The sequence below is a fragment of the Sparus aurata genome, chromosome 12 (genome assembly GCF_900880675.1).
Source record: "Sparus aurata chromosome 12, fSpaAur1.1, whole genome shotgun sequence".
In the NCBI taxonomy this organism is placed as follows: domain Eukaryota; kingdom Metazoa; phylum Chordata; class Actinopteri; order Spariformes; family Sparidae; genus Sparus; species Sparus aurata.
Genome location: NC_044198.1, coordinates 27,641,967 through 27,663,380, shown reverse-complemented (window position 1 = coordinate 27,663,380; position 21,414 = coordinate 27,641,967). Strand labels below are relative to the sequence as shown.

At 43.8% G+C, this 21,414-nt stretch overlaps 2 protein-coding genes across 2 annotated transcripts; one reads left to right on the top strand and one right to left on the bottom strand.

The window, feature by feature from the left end:
* Positions 1 to 8,516: 8,516 nt before the first annotated feature.
* LOC115592377 (proteinase-activated receptor 1-like) lies at positions 8,517 to 10,683 on the bottom strand. The gene is made up of 2 exons (XM_030435019.1): positions 10,476 to 10,683; positions 8,517 to 10,028 (listed from the first exon to the last, which is right to left on the bottom strand). Exons 1-2 carry the CDS (start codon positions 10,546 to 10,548, stop codon positions 8,773 to 8,775), a joined length of 1,329 nt encoding a protein of 442 aa, XP_030290879.1. The 5' UTR covers positions 10,549 to 10,683; the 3' UTR covers positions 8,517 to 8,772.
* A 5,249-nt stretch (positions 10,684 to 15,932) lies between these two features.
* Positions 15,933 to 20,474, top strand: LOC115593368 (proteinase-activated receptor 3). The gene is made up of 2 exons (XM_030436883.1): positions 15,933 to 16,338; positions 17,684 to 20,474. Exons 1-2 carry the CDS (start codon positions 16,272 to 16,274, stop codon positions 18,754 to 18,756), a joined length of 1,140 nt encoding a protein of 379 aa, XP_030292743.1. The 5' UTR covers positions 15,933 to 16,271; the 3' UTR covers positions 18,757 to 20,474.
* Positions 20,475 to 21,414: the final 940 nt, after the last annotated feature.

The window sequence follows — 21,414 nt, the reverse complement described above, 5'->3', positions numbered from 1 at the left end:
AGCTGGAGGCAGTATCTGGGGAGAGGGAAGTCTGGGTGTCCCTGCTCAGGCAGCTGCCCCCGCGACCCGGCCCCGGATAAGCGGATGAAAATGGATGGATGGATGGCTACTGAGACAACAGCATTTTGAATACCTGGTGATGCCCTTTGGTCTCACAAATGCCCCAGCTGTTGTTCAGGCCCTAGTGAACGACTTTCTTAGAGACTGCCTAAGCCACTTCATCTTTGTGTACTTGGACGACATTCAGATTTTTTCCAGATCCCTCGAAGACCACATCGCTCATGAAAGGTTGGTGCTCACTTGGCTTCTGGAAAATGGACTCTGTGAAGGCAGAGAAATGTGATTTCTATGTTGATACTGTCAGTTTCCTTGGTTACATCATTCAGAGTCAATGCTGACCCTGAGAAGATCCATGCAGTGGAGGAGAGCCCAGGCCCACCAGTCGGAAGGAACTACAGCACTTCCTGGGGTTTGCCAATTTGTACCAACGCTTCATCTGGGACTACAGCAAGGTTGCTTCACCCCTCACCAAACTCACCTCTGTCAAAGTTCCATTTTGTTGGTCCGCTGATGCTGAGAGGGCATTTTCAGTACTAAAGTCTTTGTTCACTTCTGCTCCTGTCCTGACCCCAGCAGGCGGTTTACAGTTGAAGTGAAAGCTTCTGACTCTGGGTTGGGGTAGTTCTGTCACAGGTTTCTGGTCCAGCAAACAAGTGTCACCCCTGTGCTTTTTTCCCCACCGTCTCTCGACCGTAGAAAGCAATTACGATTTTGGAAACCGCAAATTGTTGGTTGTCAAGCTTGGTCTGGGGGAGTGGAGACATTGGTTGGAGGGGTCTGAGAAACCATTTGTCGTTTGGACTTACCGTAAGAACCTGGTCTGCCTGAAGACTCAACTCTCGGCAGGCTAGATGGGCGTTATTCTTCAGCAGGTTCAATTTCATTCTGACCTATCATTCTGAATCCCGGAATGTAAATCCTGACACCCTGTCCTGCCAGCTCTCCTCCGAGGAACCAAACTCCCCCTTGGACCCCCAAAACAGGTCGTCGGCATGCTTACCTGGAGGATCAAGGAGACAGTGGGGGAAGGCACAGCAACAACAACCAGTCTAATAACTGCACAGGTCCTTCACTCAACTAAATACAGAGACATGTGCCACAAAGCAACGTTACAGAACCAAACAAATGTAACGTAGTAACTGTAACTGTCTTTGGAAACTTATATGAGGGAAAAAAATACCGCAGCTGTACCTGGAGAAGCGTCTGTCCTCCTGTCCGTCCTACTGACTCTTCCTCACATTTCTGCTCAAAAAACAGCATTTGTCACCGGCAAAAAAACTTTAACTCACCGAGTGTTTGTAACGAAAATAAATCACTGCGACCGTCCTGACCGAGACTTCAGGGAACTTTACCCCAGAAAACAGTGACAGAGTCAGACAGCGTCCTGTTTACTGTTGGTGATTATGTATAATTATGTAACGTTAATTAAGCGCGAAAAATGTAACTCCGTCACTTTCCAGGATGTTTGGTGGGTCAGGATCTCAATCACTACACATTATTACAGCATCCAGCCCATTTTGTTGCACTCACTAAACTGCAATCTGCTTTCGAAACCACTGAGCTCCTAATTATTAATGTCATCAGGACTCATTGAATCCCTCCGACATAAACTGTGGGCCACAGTCCAAGACTATCTCCCAAGTTTGGCGTGAATTCTGCAAGGCCTTCGGGGCCTCTGTCAGTATGTCTTCAGGTTTCCACCCCCAGACCAACGGCCATTCAGAGAGGACTAACCAGGACCTGGAGACCACCCTACGCTGTGTGGCAGCTGCAAACCCCAACAGCTGGAGCACTCATCTGGCCTGGGTTGATTATTCTCATAATTCATTAACCTGTTCTGCCACAGGTTTATCCCCCTTTGAAGCCTCCTCCCCAGAGCAGGAGGTTGAGCTGGCAATACCCTCGGTCCAACATCACATTCTGAGGTGCAGGAAGATGTGGAGAAAGACCCAGGCAGCACTGCTTCAGACTAAGGAAAGAAACCAACCCTCTGCCAATGATGTCAGATGCAGTGGTGTAACACACGCCACCACTGGACTCTAGAGCAGTGGAGACGTGTTCTCTGGAGTAACGAACCACGCTTCTCAATCTGGCAATCTGATGGACGAGACTGACTGCATTGTGCCAGTGTAAAGTTTGGTGAAGGGGGGATTATGGTGTGCGGTTGTTTTTCAGGAGCTGGGCTTGGCCCCTTAGTTTCAGTGAAAGGAACTCTGAATATCACTCTCTCCAGGAAATACACAGGACCACAATTCTTCCTTCAGTTACAGATGACTTTATTCGCCTCCGTTCAAAACCACCATAGGTCACCGTCAAACTCGCTGGCTGCACATAACCAAGAGGGAATGAGTCCACTTAAGAAATTAAGAAAATAAAATGTCCAAAAAATGTAATACTTAATACAAAAGGTATCTTCAATGGACCAGTCAATATATCTGCAAAAACTTAAGGTTCAAACTTATTTTTGGAGGCTTGCACACTCCCGCTTACAACTTTCTCGTACACATTTTCTCTTTTTGCTTGGCGTGTTGGAACCAAATTCGTCCCGCCTGCAACTCAGGTCGAAGACAAGTTCCTACTAACTCTTAGACAAACAAAAACAATTATCCATGAAATAAACAGTACAAAAATAAAACATGCAACAAACCATCAAACAATTGACACAAATAATATTTGTGGCAGTTAAACTGAATGCTTCAGCACACCAAGAGATGTTGGACAATTCCATGCTCCCAACTTTGTGGAAACAGTTTGGGGATCGCCCCTTCCTGTTCCAATATGACTGTGCACCAGGGCACAAAGCAAGGTCCGTAAAGACATGGATGAGAGAGTTTGGTGTGGATGAACTTGACTAGCCTGCACAGGGTCCTGACCTTAACCCGATAGAACGCAGCACAGACTGAGAGCCAGGCCTTCCCGTCCAACATCAGTGTGTGACCTCACAAATGCGCTTCCTGAAGAATGGTCACAAATTCCCATAAACACTCCTAAACCTTGTGGAAAGCCTTCCCAGAAGAGTTTAAGCTGTTATAGCTGCAAAGGGTGGACTGACGTCATATTAAACCCTATGGATTAAGAATGGGATGTCACTTCAGTTCAAATGCGAGTCAAGGCACGTGAGAGAATACTTTTGGCTACTTTTAATAATAATAATAATAATAATAATAATAATAATAGATTTAATTTATATAGCGCCTTTTAGGGTACCCAAGGACACTTAACAAAGTGGAGCCAAACATATATAAAAACAAACAAAACAAAGAATAAATGGTGCGCCTGTAAGTCAGTACTGAGGGAACAGCCGCCCACTGTCGATACCGCCGTCTGCACCGCAGGGAACAGCATCCATGATAATGGATTTTGCCATCCATTATCATGGATTATTCAATTATTCATTATTCAATGTACTTTCTTTTTCTCTCTTCTTCCTCTATTCTTTTTTCATCTAAAATTACACACAACAAATTGGTCAATATAGCATAATGATTATGATTTCAGGGGAAATCATTAATTAGATCATCAAAATGGTTTGTGTTTGTATTGTGGCATTGTAAGCATGATGTAGATTACTGTACAAAAAATGACATGACCATTCAGGGATAAAACACCTTGTATACCTGCAGTATCAAATTTGATACACACATTTTTAACACGGTTAAACTGTAATATGAAGAATCAATTATCAAGTAATTAAGCCATTAAAAATGAGTAACAATATAAATGTTATTCTTTCTGTAACTTCTTGGAAATTAGCAAAGATTTCCTGCCAAAAGTGTGTGGATGATTTAATGACAGCAGTCATTTTGAAAAAGCCCCAAAAAGCCCTTTCACTGTCTGCAGTGGGATGATAATCCACTAGAAGGCCGAGCACATGTATCAGGTGATATAAAACAGGTTTTTAAGGAAAGTATTGATCATGTGGATAAGATAGAGGTCTCAGAAACTATCAAATATGATACAAATGGTGATACAGGGTTAAACCGAAGGGAGCTGCAGTCTTAACTGATAACTCTCTGCAAGTTTATCAGAAAAGTAGTTTCACATGGTCACATTGTTTTTACATTTAATATATCATTGTAAAAACATGTAAAAATAGACATTACAGCTGCTGTAAGCTATTTTCTAGCTATTTTATGTGAGATTGTAATATTTTTTTTTTATTCCTCTACAGAAGTGTTTAAAACACGAGTAAGAGTAATTTCCAAATGATTATGAGTTTTAGGTTTTAGGTTTAAATGAGGTCCAGGTTCACAGAAGGGTTTAATGGTCTTTTTGTAATGATGGTAGAAAGCACTTCTGACCACTACAGGAAACGTCCAAATTGTCCAATTATCTTAGCCTTCGTTAACCACCAGGAATGAGCCTGAGCTCCGTCTCGAGGGCGTGGGGAGATATTTTGTCTCCGATGGCAATCTAACAACACACTGTGACCAACAGTGGGGAATTCTTAAAGTTTTGTCAACAGAGAAGAAGAGGAAACATGATAATGACATGAAGACGTCCTCACATCCCTTAGCAAAAAGTAGTATACTTGAAGTTCATTTTATTAAGTATGCTTGAGTATAAGTATAAGTATAGCAAGTATACTATGGACCATGTACTTGTAGCATACTAGAAAGTATACTAATTTAATACTTCTTTGGACTAAATTGGAACATTTTAAGTTTATAAAAGTATACTTTAAGTATACTTTATAAGGTCATTTTAAGTCTATGGAAGTACACTTTCAAGTATACAACAAGTATGCTCATTTATATACTACTAGTATACTAAGTATGTACTTCTAGTCCACATTTTAGTTTATTAACATCTAAGTTTATAACAGGGGTAATACCCTTAAAGCAAATGTGTGTAGTGAAAAACATTTTTACTCTGCTAAATTAAATGTAAGCACAACTCAATGACTCAGCTTTTTTCTGTACTTACATTAAGATATTGTAAGTATTAGCACTTGTAATGTGGCAAGTTCTACCATGAGATCCACCATTTATTACTATACATGCCCACAGGTAACAGACGAGAAATCTCTCCCGGAAATCATCCCTTCACTCACGGTGCCAACATTTTTATCATCTTTGTTAATTCGACACAATTTAACCACATAACAAGGATGTGAATTAGCCCGCAACCGTCTTACACATCATCTTATCCACAAACACTTTCACGAATCATAATTACAGCAACAACAACAGAATACCCAAGAGTCTTTGCGCCACAGTCCACAGTATACTAAAGTACAAGTATAAGCTTTAGTATAAAAGTACAAGTCTAAGTATTAATGTACTTAGTGTTAGACTATTCTTTATACTTTTCAGTATAAGCCAAGTATACTTCACTACACTTTTCTTAAGTATATAAAATGTAGTATATAAAAAGTACACTTCAAGTATACTGCCTCAGTTTTAGTATAAAATAAGTATACTTGTAGTACACTTGAATAAACTACTTTTTCTGTCGCGCTCTCACTCTGAAGACAACGAGTCACAGAAGCTCGGTGACACAATGCGGTGATGACTTGAATTGAATGCCTTTATCGTCACTGTACACATGTACGATGAGATTTAAAAAGCCAACTCCAGTCGCAGTGCAAACAGTGTAAGAATAAACAATATATACAATATAAACATAGGACATAAAGTAATAGTACAAAAAGGGAGGTAAGGTGCACAGTCCTAAGGAGTATGTATATTGCAAAATATATATGGTGCTATATACAGGGAATATTGCACATTGTATGGTATTGGACAGTAGGTAAGGTTTTTTTCAGTGTTAAATAGTGACTGAAGAGAGTCCGGGGGTTGGGGTGGTTGGACTATGAGATCAGTGCATGTGAGAGTTCAGAGTGGTTATTGCTTTTGGGAAGAAGCTGTTTTTGAGTCTGTTTGTTTTAGCCTTAATGCATCTGTAGTGCCTCCCTGAGAGCAACAGGTCAAACAGGTGTAATCCAGGGTGGGAGCTGTCTTTGGTGGTGCTTTTGGCTCTGTTGAGGCAGTGGGAGGCGTAAATGTCCATCAGGGAGGGGAGAGGGCAGCCAATGATCTTCTGTGCGGCTTTTACTACTCTCTGGAGCCTCTCCCTGTCTGCAACTGTGCAGCCGCCGTACCATACTGTGATGCTGTATGTCAGCAGGCTCTCGATGGCTGAGTGGTAGAAGGTCAGCGGCAGGTTGGAGTTTAGTTTGTACTTCCTGAGGACCCTCAGGAAGTGTAGCTGCTGCTGAGCCTTCATGAAGACTGCTGTGATGTTTTGTGTCCAGAAGATGTCGGCAGAGATGAGGACACCAAGAAACCTGAAGGTGTGGACCCTCTCCACACACCCGCCGTTGATGTACAGGGAGGCTGGGTTGGTGCTGTGCTTCCTGAAGTCAACGATGATCTCTCTGGTTATTCTCTGAACAGGCTGGTGATGGAAGACTTTTTCTGCTCTTGGCTCTTTTTGTTCCTCTTTTCAGGTCAGCTGGAGCAGCTCTGTATAAAGCTCTGTCGCCTGACCTGAAGGCAGCGTCGCGGGCCCTGAGGAGTGTGCGGAACCTCGCTGAACATCCAGGGTTTCTGGTTTGGGAAAGCCGGATGTTTTTTGTCCACAGTCACATTCCCAATGCAGAACTGGATGTAGTCCAGTACCGTTCCTGTGAATGTCTCCAACTCCTGGTGTGCAAATAGGTCCCAGTCTGTCTGTCTGAAGCAGTCTTGTAGTTTTTAGGCCATGTTGTAAGTATTTGTACTTCCCTTTTATATCTGATGTGGATTAATATCACTGCTGCATTAATGTGTTTGTATCATTTTACAGCTTTTGTTGTTGGTTGAGCTCAGTTTAACTACTTTAAATACTTTAAAACCTTCAGTTTATCAGAAATATTCAACATCAGGAGCATCTGGAGGTACGAGGTTTTCACCGGGCAGGAAGAGCGTGAAAAGTAACTAGTAATGGAGCCTTTACACTCAAACATAACTCTGGACACAGTGGTAGATGATACTGGCGTTTATCCTTCAGGTGATCTTTTACCAACAGTACAGTCGCACCACCTGCTGAAGGAGAAAACAACTTGGACGATGTTGTAAATCGACACGATGCAAATAAAGTATTTCACATTTCCCACCAGCAGAGAGCAGCAGGAGACCAGAGACTGTGAGCAGGTGAGGCTTTATATTCATCACACTCTCATGATGATGCTGTAACATATTTATTTATTCACAGACCAACGAGACAGAAAGTGGTGAATATTTTCATATAAAGTACAAAGTAAGACTTTACTGACAGCTTTATAAAAGTGACACATAAGTGCTTTAAAAGACTTCAGCAGATTTATATACAAAAGAAAAGGAGGTGGTTTCCTTCCATTACATGTAAGAAATACAGCTTATAAACTTAAACAACACAGTGCAAAAATAAAAGCAATTTACAGATGAAGTTTAAAATATTAACAATAAACACACTTAAAACAGACAAATAGTTAAACAAGTTAACTACTGATCGTCCTCAAACACAGCAGAAGCACAAATATCAACAAACAATGAAGATATGAAGGGACGTGGAGGACTGAACGAACGGGTTCTGGTGCCATTTTTTTTTTTTTTGCTGTGAAGCTCCAGAAATATTCTGTGGACCTCGAAACGTCACCTGCCTTTAAAGGAGAACTTCGGTCGATTTAAACATGCAGCTTCATTGCTCAAGCTACCCTTGGCTTGTGAGTACCGAAGACACGAACAAATTTGGTCCAGCCATTACAGAGCTCCGTGAACGGAGATGTAGCATTGAACGCTAACAGCATGGGGTCAGAACTTCACGCTGTGTTTTAAGCATCTTAACATGCTCCACATCTCACACCAGAAGTTATGCAACATCAGCAGACACCTTAGCACACAGCACTGTAGCGTGTATGACTCAAACTGAATAAAAAAGTAGTTAAAATAGTGTGTTTGTGCAAGGAGCTACTTACCTGTTTGTTGACATCCGTGTGTTCCGGTAGCTAGACCAAACTAGTCAATCCGTCGAGCGTGCACTTACTCCCTCACTGGCGGAGACGGAAACGTATTCCAGCATTTTCGTGTTTCTGTTCATAATATACATGTCCATGTTACAGCCTGTCATGAGCCATGAGCCTTACAATAGCCTGTTAAGCCTGTTAAGTGCACACTCGGTGGATATGCTAGTTTGGTCTAGCTACCGGAAGACACGGATGTCAACAAACATGTAAGTAGCTCCTTGCACAAACACACTATTTTAACTACTTTTTTATTCATTTTGAGTCATACACGCTACAGTGCTGTGTGCTAAGGTGTCTGCTGATGTTGCATAACTTCTGGTGTGAGATGTGGAGCATGTTAAGACGCTTAAAACACAGTGTAAAGTTCTGACCCCATGCTGTTAGCGTTCAATGCTACATCTCCGTTCACGGAGCTCTGTAATGGTTGGACCAAATTTGTTCGCGTCTTCGGTGCTCGCAAGTCAAGGGTAGCTTGAGCAATGAAGCTGCATGTTTAAATCGGTAGTACTAAGTACTAAGTACTAAGGGAGGAGATGATGACTGAATTATGATACTTGGGTGAGCTTCTCCTCTGAGTATATTCAGTAACATACTTTAAGAATTTAACTTGTGAATACTTGTGACTTGAGTACACAGTAACTTATTTCTCCTTCTTTGGGTGAAGTGTTCCTTTACAATCTCAGCTGTAAGAGTCAGGTCAGTCGCTCTGACCGCCTGCTGATCCGTCACACCAGCAGTTTCTTGTACTGGCTGTTCAGGCTCTTCTCTAAAGAGTCTGACGTGTTTATTCTGGAGCTTTCTGTGCGTCTGGACTTCAGGATCGCTCTGCTGCTGGACTTGCATGAATCAGGTGGTGAATGACTGATGCTCTTACTCGCCCTGATGTTCTCACACCTCAGGAAGCTGGACAGTTGTTTCTGACACTGGGATGATCCAAAGTAGTAGACCAGAGGATCCAGGAGGCAGTTCAGACTTCCCAGACACAGGAACACCAGGTAGGCTACATAGGAGCTGTTGGCATCCTGCTGCTGGTTCTCCTTCATTCCCTCGTGGAACTGCAGGTAGTGGGCGAGCAGCAGACAGTTTGTGGGTGCGAAACACAGCACAAACATCACCAGCACTGTTACAGACATCACCACCGCTCTCGCTCTCCTGCGGCAGCGTCCTGGGACCCCGGCGGGGACCCTGCTCAGGCACCAGATCACCCGAGCGTAGGACACCACCGTGACGAGTAGCGGCAGGAAGAAGAGGGCGCAGCAGAGGGTGACGAAGTAGATCCTGTACTTCCAGATCAGATCGTCTATGACCTGGACGTCATGACAGGTGGTGATGTTCAGTTCAGTGATGTGATGAGTCTGTTCGGAGAGGACGAGGGGCACCGAACCAGCAAAGGACAGAATCCACATGGTCACACAGGCGATGATGGAGTTGTGTGGTGTCCTCCAGGACAGGGAGTCGATGGGGTAGACCACACCGAGGAGCCGGTCCACACTGATGCAAGCTATGAGGAGGACCGAGCAGTACATGTTCCAGTAGAAGGCTGCGGTGACCACACGGCACATGAACGGTCCGAATACCCAGTCGTTGCCTCTGAAGTGGTAGGAGATCTTGAAGGGGAGCAGGATGCCAAAGATCAGGTCAGCACAGGCCAGATTCATCATGTAGATCACTGCCGGGTTCTTGGGCCGGATCCTCCGAGCGAAGGCCAGCAAGGCGCAGAAGTTGATCGGCACACTGATGAGGACCAGCGAGTAGAAGGACGGGATGAGGACGGTGGACACGGGGCCCGTCAGGATCAGCAGCACATCCTCCGAGATGATCTGCTTTCTTGATGTGGTTGCGTTAGGCTGCCGACCAGCAGTAGAATTATTCGGTTTGAACAAATCATCCTCCTCTCCATAAATATCACCCGGGCTGAAGGGTTCATCTGTGACTGTTTTGTAACGAATGGGAAAGGTCCTCCCGGATTTATTTGCACTGTCTGAAGGAGAAAATACATGTGTTAGAGCAAAGACACATTTAATCAAGACATTAACAGGTGTTAGTGATTTATATTAATGGAACAGTGAACATGAACCCAAACATGAACAATCCAGTCATCCTCTCCTCCTCCTGATGATAGAAAGTCAGGAGAAGTCTTGTAGTCCAAAGAACATTTCTGGAGCTTCACAGTAAAAAAGATATGCTTTCTGCTAAACAACTGAAGGAGCTGGAGACTTGATTTTTTGAAAAATGTCTGAAACTATTTGTTCCCTAAAACATAAAAAACGATAAAATCGATTTGATTAATCAGCTGATCTTCTCAGATCCATCATGTTCATCATATCAAACATCTTCTGATATCATTTATTAATGTACAAAGGTGCATCTGTGTGTGTGTGTGATGCATCCACACTGTGAAGCAGAAAGTAATTTGAAGTCTTCTTACCATTTCCAGCAGCAGCAGCACACAAACACATCAGGACCACCAGCAGAGCTTTAGGACAAACTGAAGGAAACATTCTGCTGACTGAAAATAAAACTGTTTTAATATCCGTTAATATCTTTTCCCCTCCGTTAGTCTCGACTCTGCGCTCTGTCCTCTTTGCTGCTCGTCTTCACTCACTCACAGTTTAACTGAGCTGTGGTTCCTCCCACAGTCCAGAGGGTCCCAAATGACCCCGTCCACCAATCAGCTGCAGCCTGCAGGCTCAAACACATTCCTCTGCTGTGATGTCATCTTCCCGTCACACAGCAGCAGCCGCATCCAATCAGACACGGCGCCTAATGAGCCACATCCAAAACAGGCACTGAGAACTATGACATAATATGTAGTTATTATAACTAAGCCACTCCTCTTGCCGACCTGCCACCCAGGTCCAGCCAATCAAACCACCTGCATCTAATCAACTCAACCACCTCCACTGCCCTGATCCATCCCGTGTGAAACCTACATAGGTAAGCCAGCCTATCACTTTCCTGTTCTGACACCGTCAAACTGGACTAGTAAAATGAAATTTCGTTTTGTTTCGTTTTGTTTCGCTTTTTCAGGGTTGCGGGGTTACTGGGGCTAAATCCAGTGAACTCTACTGGCAACTGTTGCCAGCTCATCGCAGGACCCTTACTGATGGCAGAGGCCGCCGCACAAGGTGCCAGCTGCACATCAGGAGCAATTTTGGTGTTCGGTATCTTGCTCAAGGATGCTTCGACATGTAGCTGAGTTCCGCCCCAGGGTGAATCCCACCACTTCCATCGGCGAATGGACAGTCGCCCACCTCAAGCATGCCCTCAGGGAGATGCAATGTGTGTGGCCGCCGCACACTTGCAGTGCATCGATGACGTCAGTCAGGGCAATGACATCATCACGCAGCACGTTGCAGCAGGCCAGCAACCTCCTCCAGCCCCAGCAGGAGCCCAGGTTGCATTGCATCTCGCTCCCGCAGCCACATTCAGCTACCCAGTCCAGGGACCCACCGGGACCAAAGCCTCTGCAAACGCAGCCACCGCCACTGCTGGTCGAGGCATACCAACCAATGGCCCTTCCCAACATCCTCCTTTTCTATCCCTTTTTATACATCCTGTTTGCCTCCCAAGCTGCAGGCCGCCTCCACCAATTCAATGAAGGCACACACAGGGGAGTCAGGGCGGCAGGATGGTCTGCAATAATTTTAATGACCTGCAACCACTCAAGCTGTCGGTTCCTCCACACTTGCTTGTTCTGCGGTTGCGTCAATGACAGATCAACCTGCCCCCATAACCCCACCAAATACGCACCTTGACTAAGCCGTCTTAGTCAAGGTGCGTATCTCTCTTCTATCTCTTTGACAGTTGTGTTTACTGACTTGCTCTCTTTTTGGACACTGTACAGGTTTGTTTGTTCTGCAGTTTCCTGTAGCATTTCATCGGTGACAAACTGTTTGAAATACATGTATGGTGTCCAGTCACACCTGTCCTCTGTGCCTTCCTCAACACATGCAATGAAATCGACAGATGGAACTTGATATTGTATTTTCTCCATCTGTATTCTTTCCTTTTTGCATTGCCCTTCACTGACTCTCTGATAGTGTCCTGTGTTGTTGTCGGGACCTCAGCTTCCATGCTTGTCTGGGCTACACTTTCATCTTGATAGTCTTCCTCATCACTGCTATCTGAACTTCCATCATCGTGCATGGCCTGAGGAGTCTATTCCTCCTCATCATCTTCCCCTAACTGCTCCATGCCACTTGACTTGCCATCCATTATTATGTTGACATTTTCAGTGTACTTTCTTTTTCTCTCTTCTTCCTCTATTCTTTTGGACATCTAAAATTACACACATAACAAATTGGTCAATGTAGCATAGTGATTATTATTTCAGGGGAATTGTTATTGTGAAAATACCAAAAATGTATTTTAAGATGGCATTTCAGTCATTAATTACATCATCAAAATAGTGTGTGTTTGTATTATGGTAGGCATAATGTAGATTACATTGCAAAAATGTGACATGACCGTTCAGGGATAAAACACCTTGTATACCTGCAGTATCAAATTTGATACACACATTTTTAACACGGTTTAACTGTAATATGAAGAATTATTATTATTATGAAGTAATTAAGCCATTAAAAATGAGTAACAATATAAATGTTATTCTTTCTGTAACTTCTTGGAAATTAGCAAAGATTTCCTGCCAAAAGTGTGTGGATGATTTAATGACAGCAGTCATTTTGAAAAAGCCCCCAAAAGCCCTTTCACTGTCTGCAGTGGGATGATAATCCACTAGAAGGCCGAGCACATGTATCAGGTGATATAAAACAGGTTTTAAAGTAAAGTGTTGATCATGTGTTAAGATAGAGGTCTCAGAAACTTGGGTGTCAAATATGATACAAATGGTGATACAGGGTTAAACTGAAGGGAGCTGCAGTCTGAGCTGATAACTCTCTGCAAGTTCATCAGGAAAACAGTTTCACATGGGCACATTGTTTTTACATTTAATATATTGTTGTATAAATATGTAAAAATAGACATTACAGCTGCTGTAAGCTATTTTCTAGCTTATTTTTGTCAGATTGTAATAAGGTTTCTTTAATTCCTCTACAGAAGTGTTGAAAAACACGAATAATTTCATTTTCATTTTCAAATGATTCTGAGTTTTAGGTTTGAGGTTTAAATGAGGTCCAGGGTCACAGCAGGGTTTAATGGTCTTTATGTAACAAGAGCACTTCTGACCGCTACAGGAAACGTACAAATTGTCCAATTATCTAAAGCCTTCGTTAACCACCAGGAATGAGCCTGAGCTCCGTCTCGAGGGCGCGGGAGAAATTTTGTTTCTGATTGCAATCTAACAACTCACTGTGACAAACAGTGGGGAATTCTTGGAAGTTTTACTCAACAGAGTAAAAGAGGAAACATGATAATGACATGAAGACGCCCTCACATGAAGTGTCGCCCTCTGGTGGGAGAAACAGACATTTCTCTGTAACATTCTCTGTTAATCCTAATAACGAGTGTTGTAGTCAAGACCACTTGAACCCAGACCAAGTCAGGACCCGGACCAAGTCAGGACCCAGACCAAGTCAAGACCCAGACCAAGTCAGGACCCAGACCAAGTCAAGACCCAGACCAAGTCAGGACCCAGACCAAGTCAAGACCCGGACCAAGTCAGGACCCGGACCAAGTCAGGACCCGGACCAAGTCAGGACCCGGACCAAGTCAAGACCCGGACCAAGTCAAGACCCGGACCAAGTCAAGACCCAGACCAAGTCAGGACCCAGACCAAGTCAGGACCCGGACCAAGTCAAGACCCGGACCAAGTCAAGACCCAGACCAGAGCGAGTCCAACAGGACACACAACAAAATGTGGAACCTGCAAATAATATGCTCCGAACATTGATCGTGATAAACCTCTCTCCCTCTCGCTCTCTCTCTATTCTATTCTGGTCAGATCTCACGTGCAGATCAGGTGTCACTCTCAGTGTCACTTCCTGATTATTATTTGATCTAATGTGTCACAGCCTGACAGTCTGTGTGTGAGTCAGGCTGGTCCGACATCTTTGATACGTCTCAGTGTTTGAAAACTTCTTATAAAGAACCCTCCCGCACATTAAAGATGTTTTTCTCCCTGAAGGAATTCATATTTGATTTATTGCTTCCTTGAAAAACACAAACAGAACAGTATTGTGGGCTGTAACGTGACTGCAGGCCTGTGTTAGTTATGACGGAAACAGATGTGTCGAGTCTTTGAAGAGCAGAGAGGAAGGAGAGGCGTTACACTTCCTCTGTGAACGCCCGAAATAAACGTGCAGTCTGTATTCCACACTAAAGGAAAACTTTATTACTGCGTCTTTGTTCCTGAATAAAGTGAGCAACTAAATATCTAAAAAAATAATCTTTTTATTGGCAAAAAGATTGTTTATAAAGGGTAACTTATTGTTGAACATGTGACCGGCTGACTTCCAGTAAACATAACCTCTCTGACTCGATGCTGCTTCTCATCATATAGAAACCAAACGTTCAGGATCGGTTTGAGATAAAGGTGAACTCGACTGCAGCGCGGCGCCGATGCTTTCATCTGGTCTCGGTTTGAGTCACGAGTGACGTCACAGAAGAGAAGTCAGAGCATCTTCACATCCCTGCGAGTGGTCGGCCTGCGGTCCAACGGATGCTCGCAGTGAAAACAGCTCTTCTGATAAACAGATGAAAACAGGACAAAGGTCACAGCTGCGATAAGCTGGATGTCCGATAACAAGACGCTCACCGGAGTGTGAAAATAAAAACACTTTAAACTGTTTGTGTCCTGAAGGTTATGATTTTATTCAAGCTAAGTTAAAGTGAGATGATGAGAAGCAGAAAAGATTTACACAAGGACTTAAATACATGTTTGAGTTACTTCATTTGATTCTTTTCTTAAAATCAACTTCAAATTCAAAATACTTTAATGTCCCCGAGGAGCAATTAAAGAAACTGTACACTCCATTACATCTCAGATGATTTGTGAAGAAACTGTAGCTGTGAAAAGTGCAAATCTCCCTCTGACATGTGTGACAGAAGCAGCAGTGATGATATGTAACCAAGGATATTTTTTTATTCTATCGATCATCTGGAGGCTGTGAGAGAGTCACTTGTTTGTTTTTTGGGGGATTTTTTTTCTGGCATTGACACCTTTATTAGCAGTAGACAGAGAGGAAACACAGGAGAGAGAGGGGGATGTGACGTGCAGCAAAGGACCTCCGGCCGGAATCGAACCAGGGTCGGCTGCACTTTAACCACTCGACCACCTGCGCGCCCAAGAGAGTCCTTTGTCTACCGGATCACTCATTGGCTGTTGTGGGCTCGAGGGCGGGCATCGAAGCTCACAACTGTCATCTCAGGATGTCCAGTGTAGAAGGAGGATGGCGTACAAGTGTTTATACAGATAAAATAAACTCTTTGTGTTTGGTTGTTTTGTCGGCGGGTCAGAATTAAGTGCGTTTTTTGCCGAGAGCGTTTTGAATGCAGAACTTGCACACGATGGTATCAGTACAGGATCTCAGTACTTCTCTTCTGCTGGTTGACACCATGACTTTGTCTCTGTTAGTGTTGATGAATGTGATATTATTGACAGCTGAAGCACTGTTAGGCAGCATTCTCAACTTTCTGTGAACCCAAAATATTGCATCTTTAAAAATAAAAAGAGGGGAAGTGAAGACGAAACCAAGCGGCTCATGTTCAGACAGGCTTATCTTCCTCAGACAGACGTTTCCTTGTGTTCCCAGTGGCCCCTTTCCGCCTCTTACCTCACTCCACATCCCTGCCAGCATCACAGCGCTGCCAGGACACATGTGGATCCCACGGTTTCCACATCTGTCAGGCAAATGTTAGTGACGTGAAAACATGTAGATTCATATGTTTCTTTTACAGAAAGGGAACAAAGAGAAAACGCCTGACTGGATCTGGCAACGACACATAAACATGGATAAAATGTTTGTCACCTTTGGATCCCATAAAAACGTCACAGGATGGTGCAACACCGTGACAACGATCATGTGTGAAGTCGTTCCCTCTCACTGAGCATGTTAAAACAGAAACAGAAGGCAGGCGCATTCCTACTGAGCCCGAGGAGATGTCAGGGGGGTTTTTGTTTTTTTGGGTGGGAGGTTTTCGTGTGACTTGAGTAACACCCACAGCAAGCAGAGAGCACACAGAGCGACGCTGAAGTCTGAAGCTGAACACAGAATCAGACAGAAGCGACATCTGAGTGCTGCTCAACCAGAAGAAAAACAAGATGGGGAAACTTTTCCTCTTTCTCCTCATTTTTGTTCTCTGTCTGACTGGAACGCTTCAGAAGAAAGGTGAGAGGAGTTTACTTATATTCACTCAACTTAACATCTGTCTCCAACACTTTTGGTACATTAACTGTTGTTATTATCTGTATGTTACTGCCTATATGTGTTGGATTAATGTGATCAATGGTTGAGCTGTTCATGAGGAATCAGACTGATCAGAAACAAGAAGCTACAACCTGCAGGAGACGACGGTCACGGTTCACTGTGACACACTGATTGCGACAGGAGACGGCTCGTTATCGTTCATCTAATAATGAATCAACAGGAAAATACCTGGCAGCCGTTTGGTCTCATGAGACTGAACGAGTTTGGGTTGTGGTAACAATAGAGACGCTTTACAAAACGCTTAAAGGAGAAGTGGCAAATTTAGAGTTCATTAAACTTTATTCAAGCAAGTTTGTTGTAAAGTTGCAACTGAAGTTTATAACATTAAGTGTAGTTTATCTGTTTACCGGATGACATTATATATTTGTAACTGATGCTGAATAAATGACTTTAAAAGGATGCTGACTTTAGTTTAATTCACAATTTTTTAAATTGTGGTTAAAGTGATCTGAAGTCATCAGCTTGAAATTAAGGAAGCTGATTTGCCATTAGCAGCATTTTCATTTAGAGTTCCTCTGCGTGACGTGTGGTTAAAATATAAATAAAGAAACAGAGACAGAAATAAACCTGCAGAAAACGCAAGACAGCAGAGACGAGGCACGAAAGGTAAAAATAAACAGAACTTTATTAAAGCAAGAGGATGAAAAAATAGATGAACATATTTTAAAAGCGTCTCTGCAAAAGTCATCAGTACAAAAAGTGCAATTATAATATTATAAAATATGTTTTTTGTTCTGTCTAGTATTTTTATTGTTATGCAGCAAACACTTCCTCGTATGTGAAGATTTATTTGGCAATTAATCTGTTTCTTAATCTAATAACAGAATTATATAATTTGCATACTAATTATCTCATTAATATGTTAATTCTGAAGCAGCTGTGTTGGTTTTTGTTCCCGGAGGAACTTAATAACTGTCGCGCCAGGATTCATCGAGACTCACAAGTCAAGATCCTGTAATAGTTTTGAGCACATGGAGAAGTTTTCCTCAGTGACAGGACTGATTTTAATCCAAATGAACGGTGTGTTCCAAACCTAACCCAGTATTTTATCTTCCAAAATGGAAACATACTCAGTTCTGTACTGAAGCCTCGACGGCTCGCTCCAGAACCAGAATTTGAAACAATGATCCAGGTTAAATCCAGGACCGACACCAGCACGACGAGATCAGCTCTGCCAGTTGTTGATAACTATATGGATATTTATATTGGAGTACAATTAATCTACATTTTCCTTTTTTTGTTGCAGGTAAAAATAAAAATAAATCTCACAGGAACCGCACCGAGGTCCACATTCCTGAGCCCAGAACATTTAAAGGGGTGCCAGACATCAGGACCGATCCATCTCCCGGTGTGAATGGGACGCAGGCTCCCGTTCCATCTCAGTCGCCTCCGGCGCTGAAGTCACTGAGCAACAGCACGGTGGGGTTCCTCCGCGGCGCTCTGAGCACTCGGGTCATCCCCATCATTTATATGCTGTCCGTGGTTGTTGGGATTCCCGCCAACGTCGCCATCTTGTGCCTGCTGGCCACAAAGATCAGGAAGGTGTCCTCTGCCATCCTGTACTGCAGCCTGGCCGTCTCCGACCTCCTCCTCCTCCTCTCCCTCCTCTTCAAGGCTCACTACCATCTCCATGGAAACCACTGGGTGCTCGGGGAGACCGCCTGCCGACTGGTCACGGCCTGTTTCTATGGCAACCTGTACTGCTCGGCCCAGACGCTGGCCTGCATCAGCATCAAGCGCTACCTGGCCGTGGTGCACCCGTTCATGTACAAGACTCTCCCCAAGAGGACGTGCACGGCGTGGGTCAGCGTGGCCGTGTGGGGGGTGTTCGGCGCCGCCGTGGTCCCCGAGCTCCTCGTGCAGCAGAGCTATCGGCTCCCTCAGGTGGACCTCATCACCTGCCATGACGTGCTGCCTCTGGACTACGACTCCCACGCCTTCCTGCTCTACTACTACCTGTTCCTGACCATCTTCGGCCTGGTAGCGCCGCTGGCGCTCACGGTCGCGTGCTACGTCCGAATCGTCTGCGAGCTCAACCGATCGAACTTGGACTGGGCGATGTACATCAAGGCCAGCTCTCTGGTGTTCGTCATCTTCCTGCTGTGTTTCACTCCCGCCGGAGTCCTGCACTTCCTCCATCACCTGCAGCTGTCCGTGAACGGGACGGAGACTTTGTACGTGCACTTTAAAGTGGCGGTGTGTTTGTGCTGCGTCCACGCCTGTCTGGACCCCTTCCTCTTCCTCATCATGTCCAAGTCTGCAGGCTCCAGGCTTTACTTCAGGCCCTTCAAAGGCAAAACCCTCAGCGTATCGTTTTAAAAGACGCCTACATGTGTTTAGCTGAGGGAGAGGGACATTTTCTCTGTGGCTGGAATCCAAAGAGAAAGAACCCTGAATGTATTTATGATGAATAAGCAATGGACGTACTTTTTGTGGCATTAAAGGTCCCGTGTGCAGGATTTAGGATCTAGTAACAAACCCTCTTCAGAGCCGCACTGATCCTGAGCGGCAGCATGCAGAGATATGAATCACACGAGTCCACACTTGAGAAACAGGCTTTGTTGTTACTCAGACTGCGGATCAGATTCAAACCCCTGATGTGGATTTGATTGGCTGAGGAGCATCATGCACGAGACTCACAAAGCAGCCGGTCTGCGAGTGAGTCCACACAGAAACCCCTCGGCCAAAGTAGAACAGTTCTCAGTTCAGGGTTCAGATAGGACGGCGTCTGGGACTCGGTGGGTTAACGGGGAGGGATGTTGGTCATTTTGAAAATTAGGGGGATCTTTTCTCATCTGTCGGGGCCCCAGAGTGGCACCAAGGCCCGGATCCTGCCCCGAGTGTCCCTCTTTCTAACATCCTCCTGGTTAAAACACAATATGAGTTTTATATTCTCAACAGATCCACTTAAATCCTGCACACTGCACCTTTAAGTTGTGGACGTGTTCTCTGCATGTACAGTTTCCAGGTGTGTGACAGATGTGGTAAATATGTCGATGTATATATTTTTGTGTATGGAACAGATTACATATTGATATTAACATTTTCACGTTAGAGTCTGGAGGAGAGACTAGTTTTATTCCAGCACTGTAACTAAACTATGTTATGTTTTATATCAGACTGGATGTTTTGTGTCTCATCCTTTGAGTCAGAAACATCCGGTTTGTGTTAGAGAACTGATGTCATAGATTTCCGTCTTCCTGTTAAATGTTTGCATTCTATAAAGTGGAGCCTGAATATTTAGATATTCATGGAGCTGTGACATCTCGAGCTGTGCTTATCTTATCGCTGGAGTTCTTTAGGAAGTGGATTAACCATTAACCCGTCTGCAGCGACTCCTCCCCCCTGTGGTGGCATTTCCTGTGACACAACGTCACACCACCAGTTACACACACGACTGGAAAATGACATTTAATAGCTTCCGGAGATTATCTGTGTGTCTGGAAACAAACAAACAAAAAAAACAGCCTGTGACTCAAAATCTAAATGTGACAGTCGACGACACTGGATCCTCTTCAGGCTAATATCTGTTAGCATGTTAGCATGTTAGCACGAGTCTGTCAGGACTGAGTCAGGATGAACCTGAGAGCAAACAGCTCACAGTGGTGATGACATCATCTCATGTTTGATTGGTTTACTGGACGGCGATGATACATCTGAATAAATAACTCGTAGCTGCAGCTAATTAGCCGTTCAAGTCGTTGCTGATCGAATTCAAAATAATATGATAATCTATAAAACAACTGAGCACTTGAGTATCCATGAGTTTACTTGCGTTTTATTGCGGATGATTCTGCTCCAATTCTTTTAAATGGAGGCTGACGACTTTTCTGTTTCAAGACTTTTATTCTTTAGTCTCGTCTCTTTCAAACCTTCTTTTGTAGCCTTCTTTCCTTTTTCTTAACTTGTTTTAATGTTTTGTCTCTTGATGTCTTCTTACTTGTTTTTAATGTGTTTTAAATGCAACTTTTATGCACTTTGAGTTGACTTGTGTCTGAATTGTTCCGTACAAATAAACTTTCCTCTTCTTGATTTTTGTCCTGTGTCTCACCACAGCTCTGTGTTTATGCTCTGGTTAGGTTTAGGCACACAAACCACTCGGTGTTGGTTGGAAAAACCATCCTCTGAAACCTCTGACAGTCTTCTCTAACACGCATGCTGTCAGAAGGTGAATTCACTTTGTCGTGGCGCATAAAACAACATACACATTCCAGTGTGTGAGTCAGAAGGCAGCTGTTCATATGATGACTGAAAGGCAATTCAGCCGTTCTCATTCCGTCGTTATGAGGCGAGAAAACAGTTAAACATTCAGTTTGACTCCAGAATGAGACGGACGGTGACGGCAGGGGCGGTTTGAACAGCTGTGTTCAGATCAACAAGTCGCTGACATGAAACAAATAATGTGAGACGTTTCTAACAAAGCCACGTGAAATGTTCTCCATGATTTAATCATTTATGAGAAGCCAACATGTACAGCGTGTTTAAAAGGTTCAGATCTTAAATGTCTTAAAGTGTTTGTTTTTTCTTTAACTTTATCAGAGCGGTTCTTTGAAAACTGGTGAAAAATCTGCACTGAGATTATTGGTGTTAAACTGAGTGTTGTAGTATTTAGAGATAACAATAACACAGAGGTGTAACAGAGGCAGGATGCTGGACAGGCCGACAATAAACTTTCAGTGAAGTGAAACAGAAATCTTTACTGAAAACGTAAGAATTATAAATAAAGGCCGACATCAGCTGATCACACGGATCGACCTGATCACACGGATCGACCTGATCACACGGATCGACCTGATAGATCAGTCGGGATGTGAAAGAGGTGAATCATGTGACTGTGGCTCCTTCAGGTGGTCCTGATCACAACACGGGCTGAGTTTGTACTCAATATAAGCACGTGTAACACTTTAGGTCTGTGTTTATTCAGATTACCTGTCACATTAGTTTAAAAGTGTCTGACAGGCCTCAGACTTCAGAGGA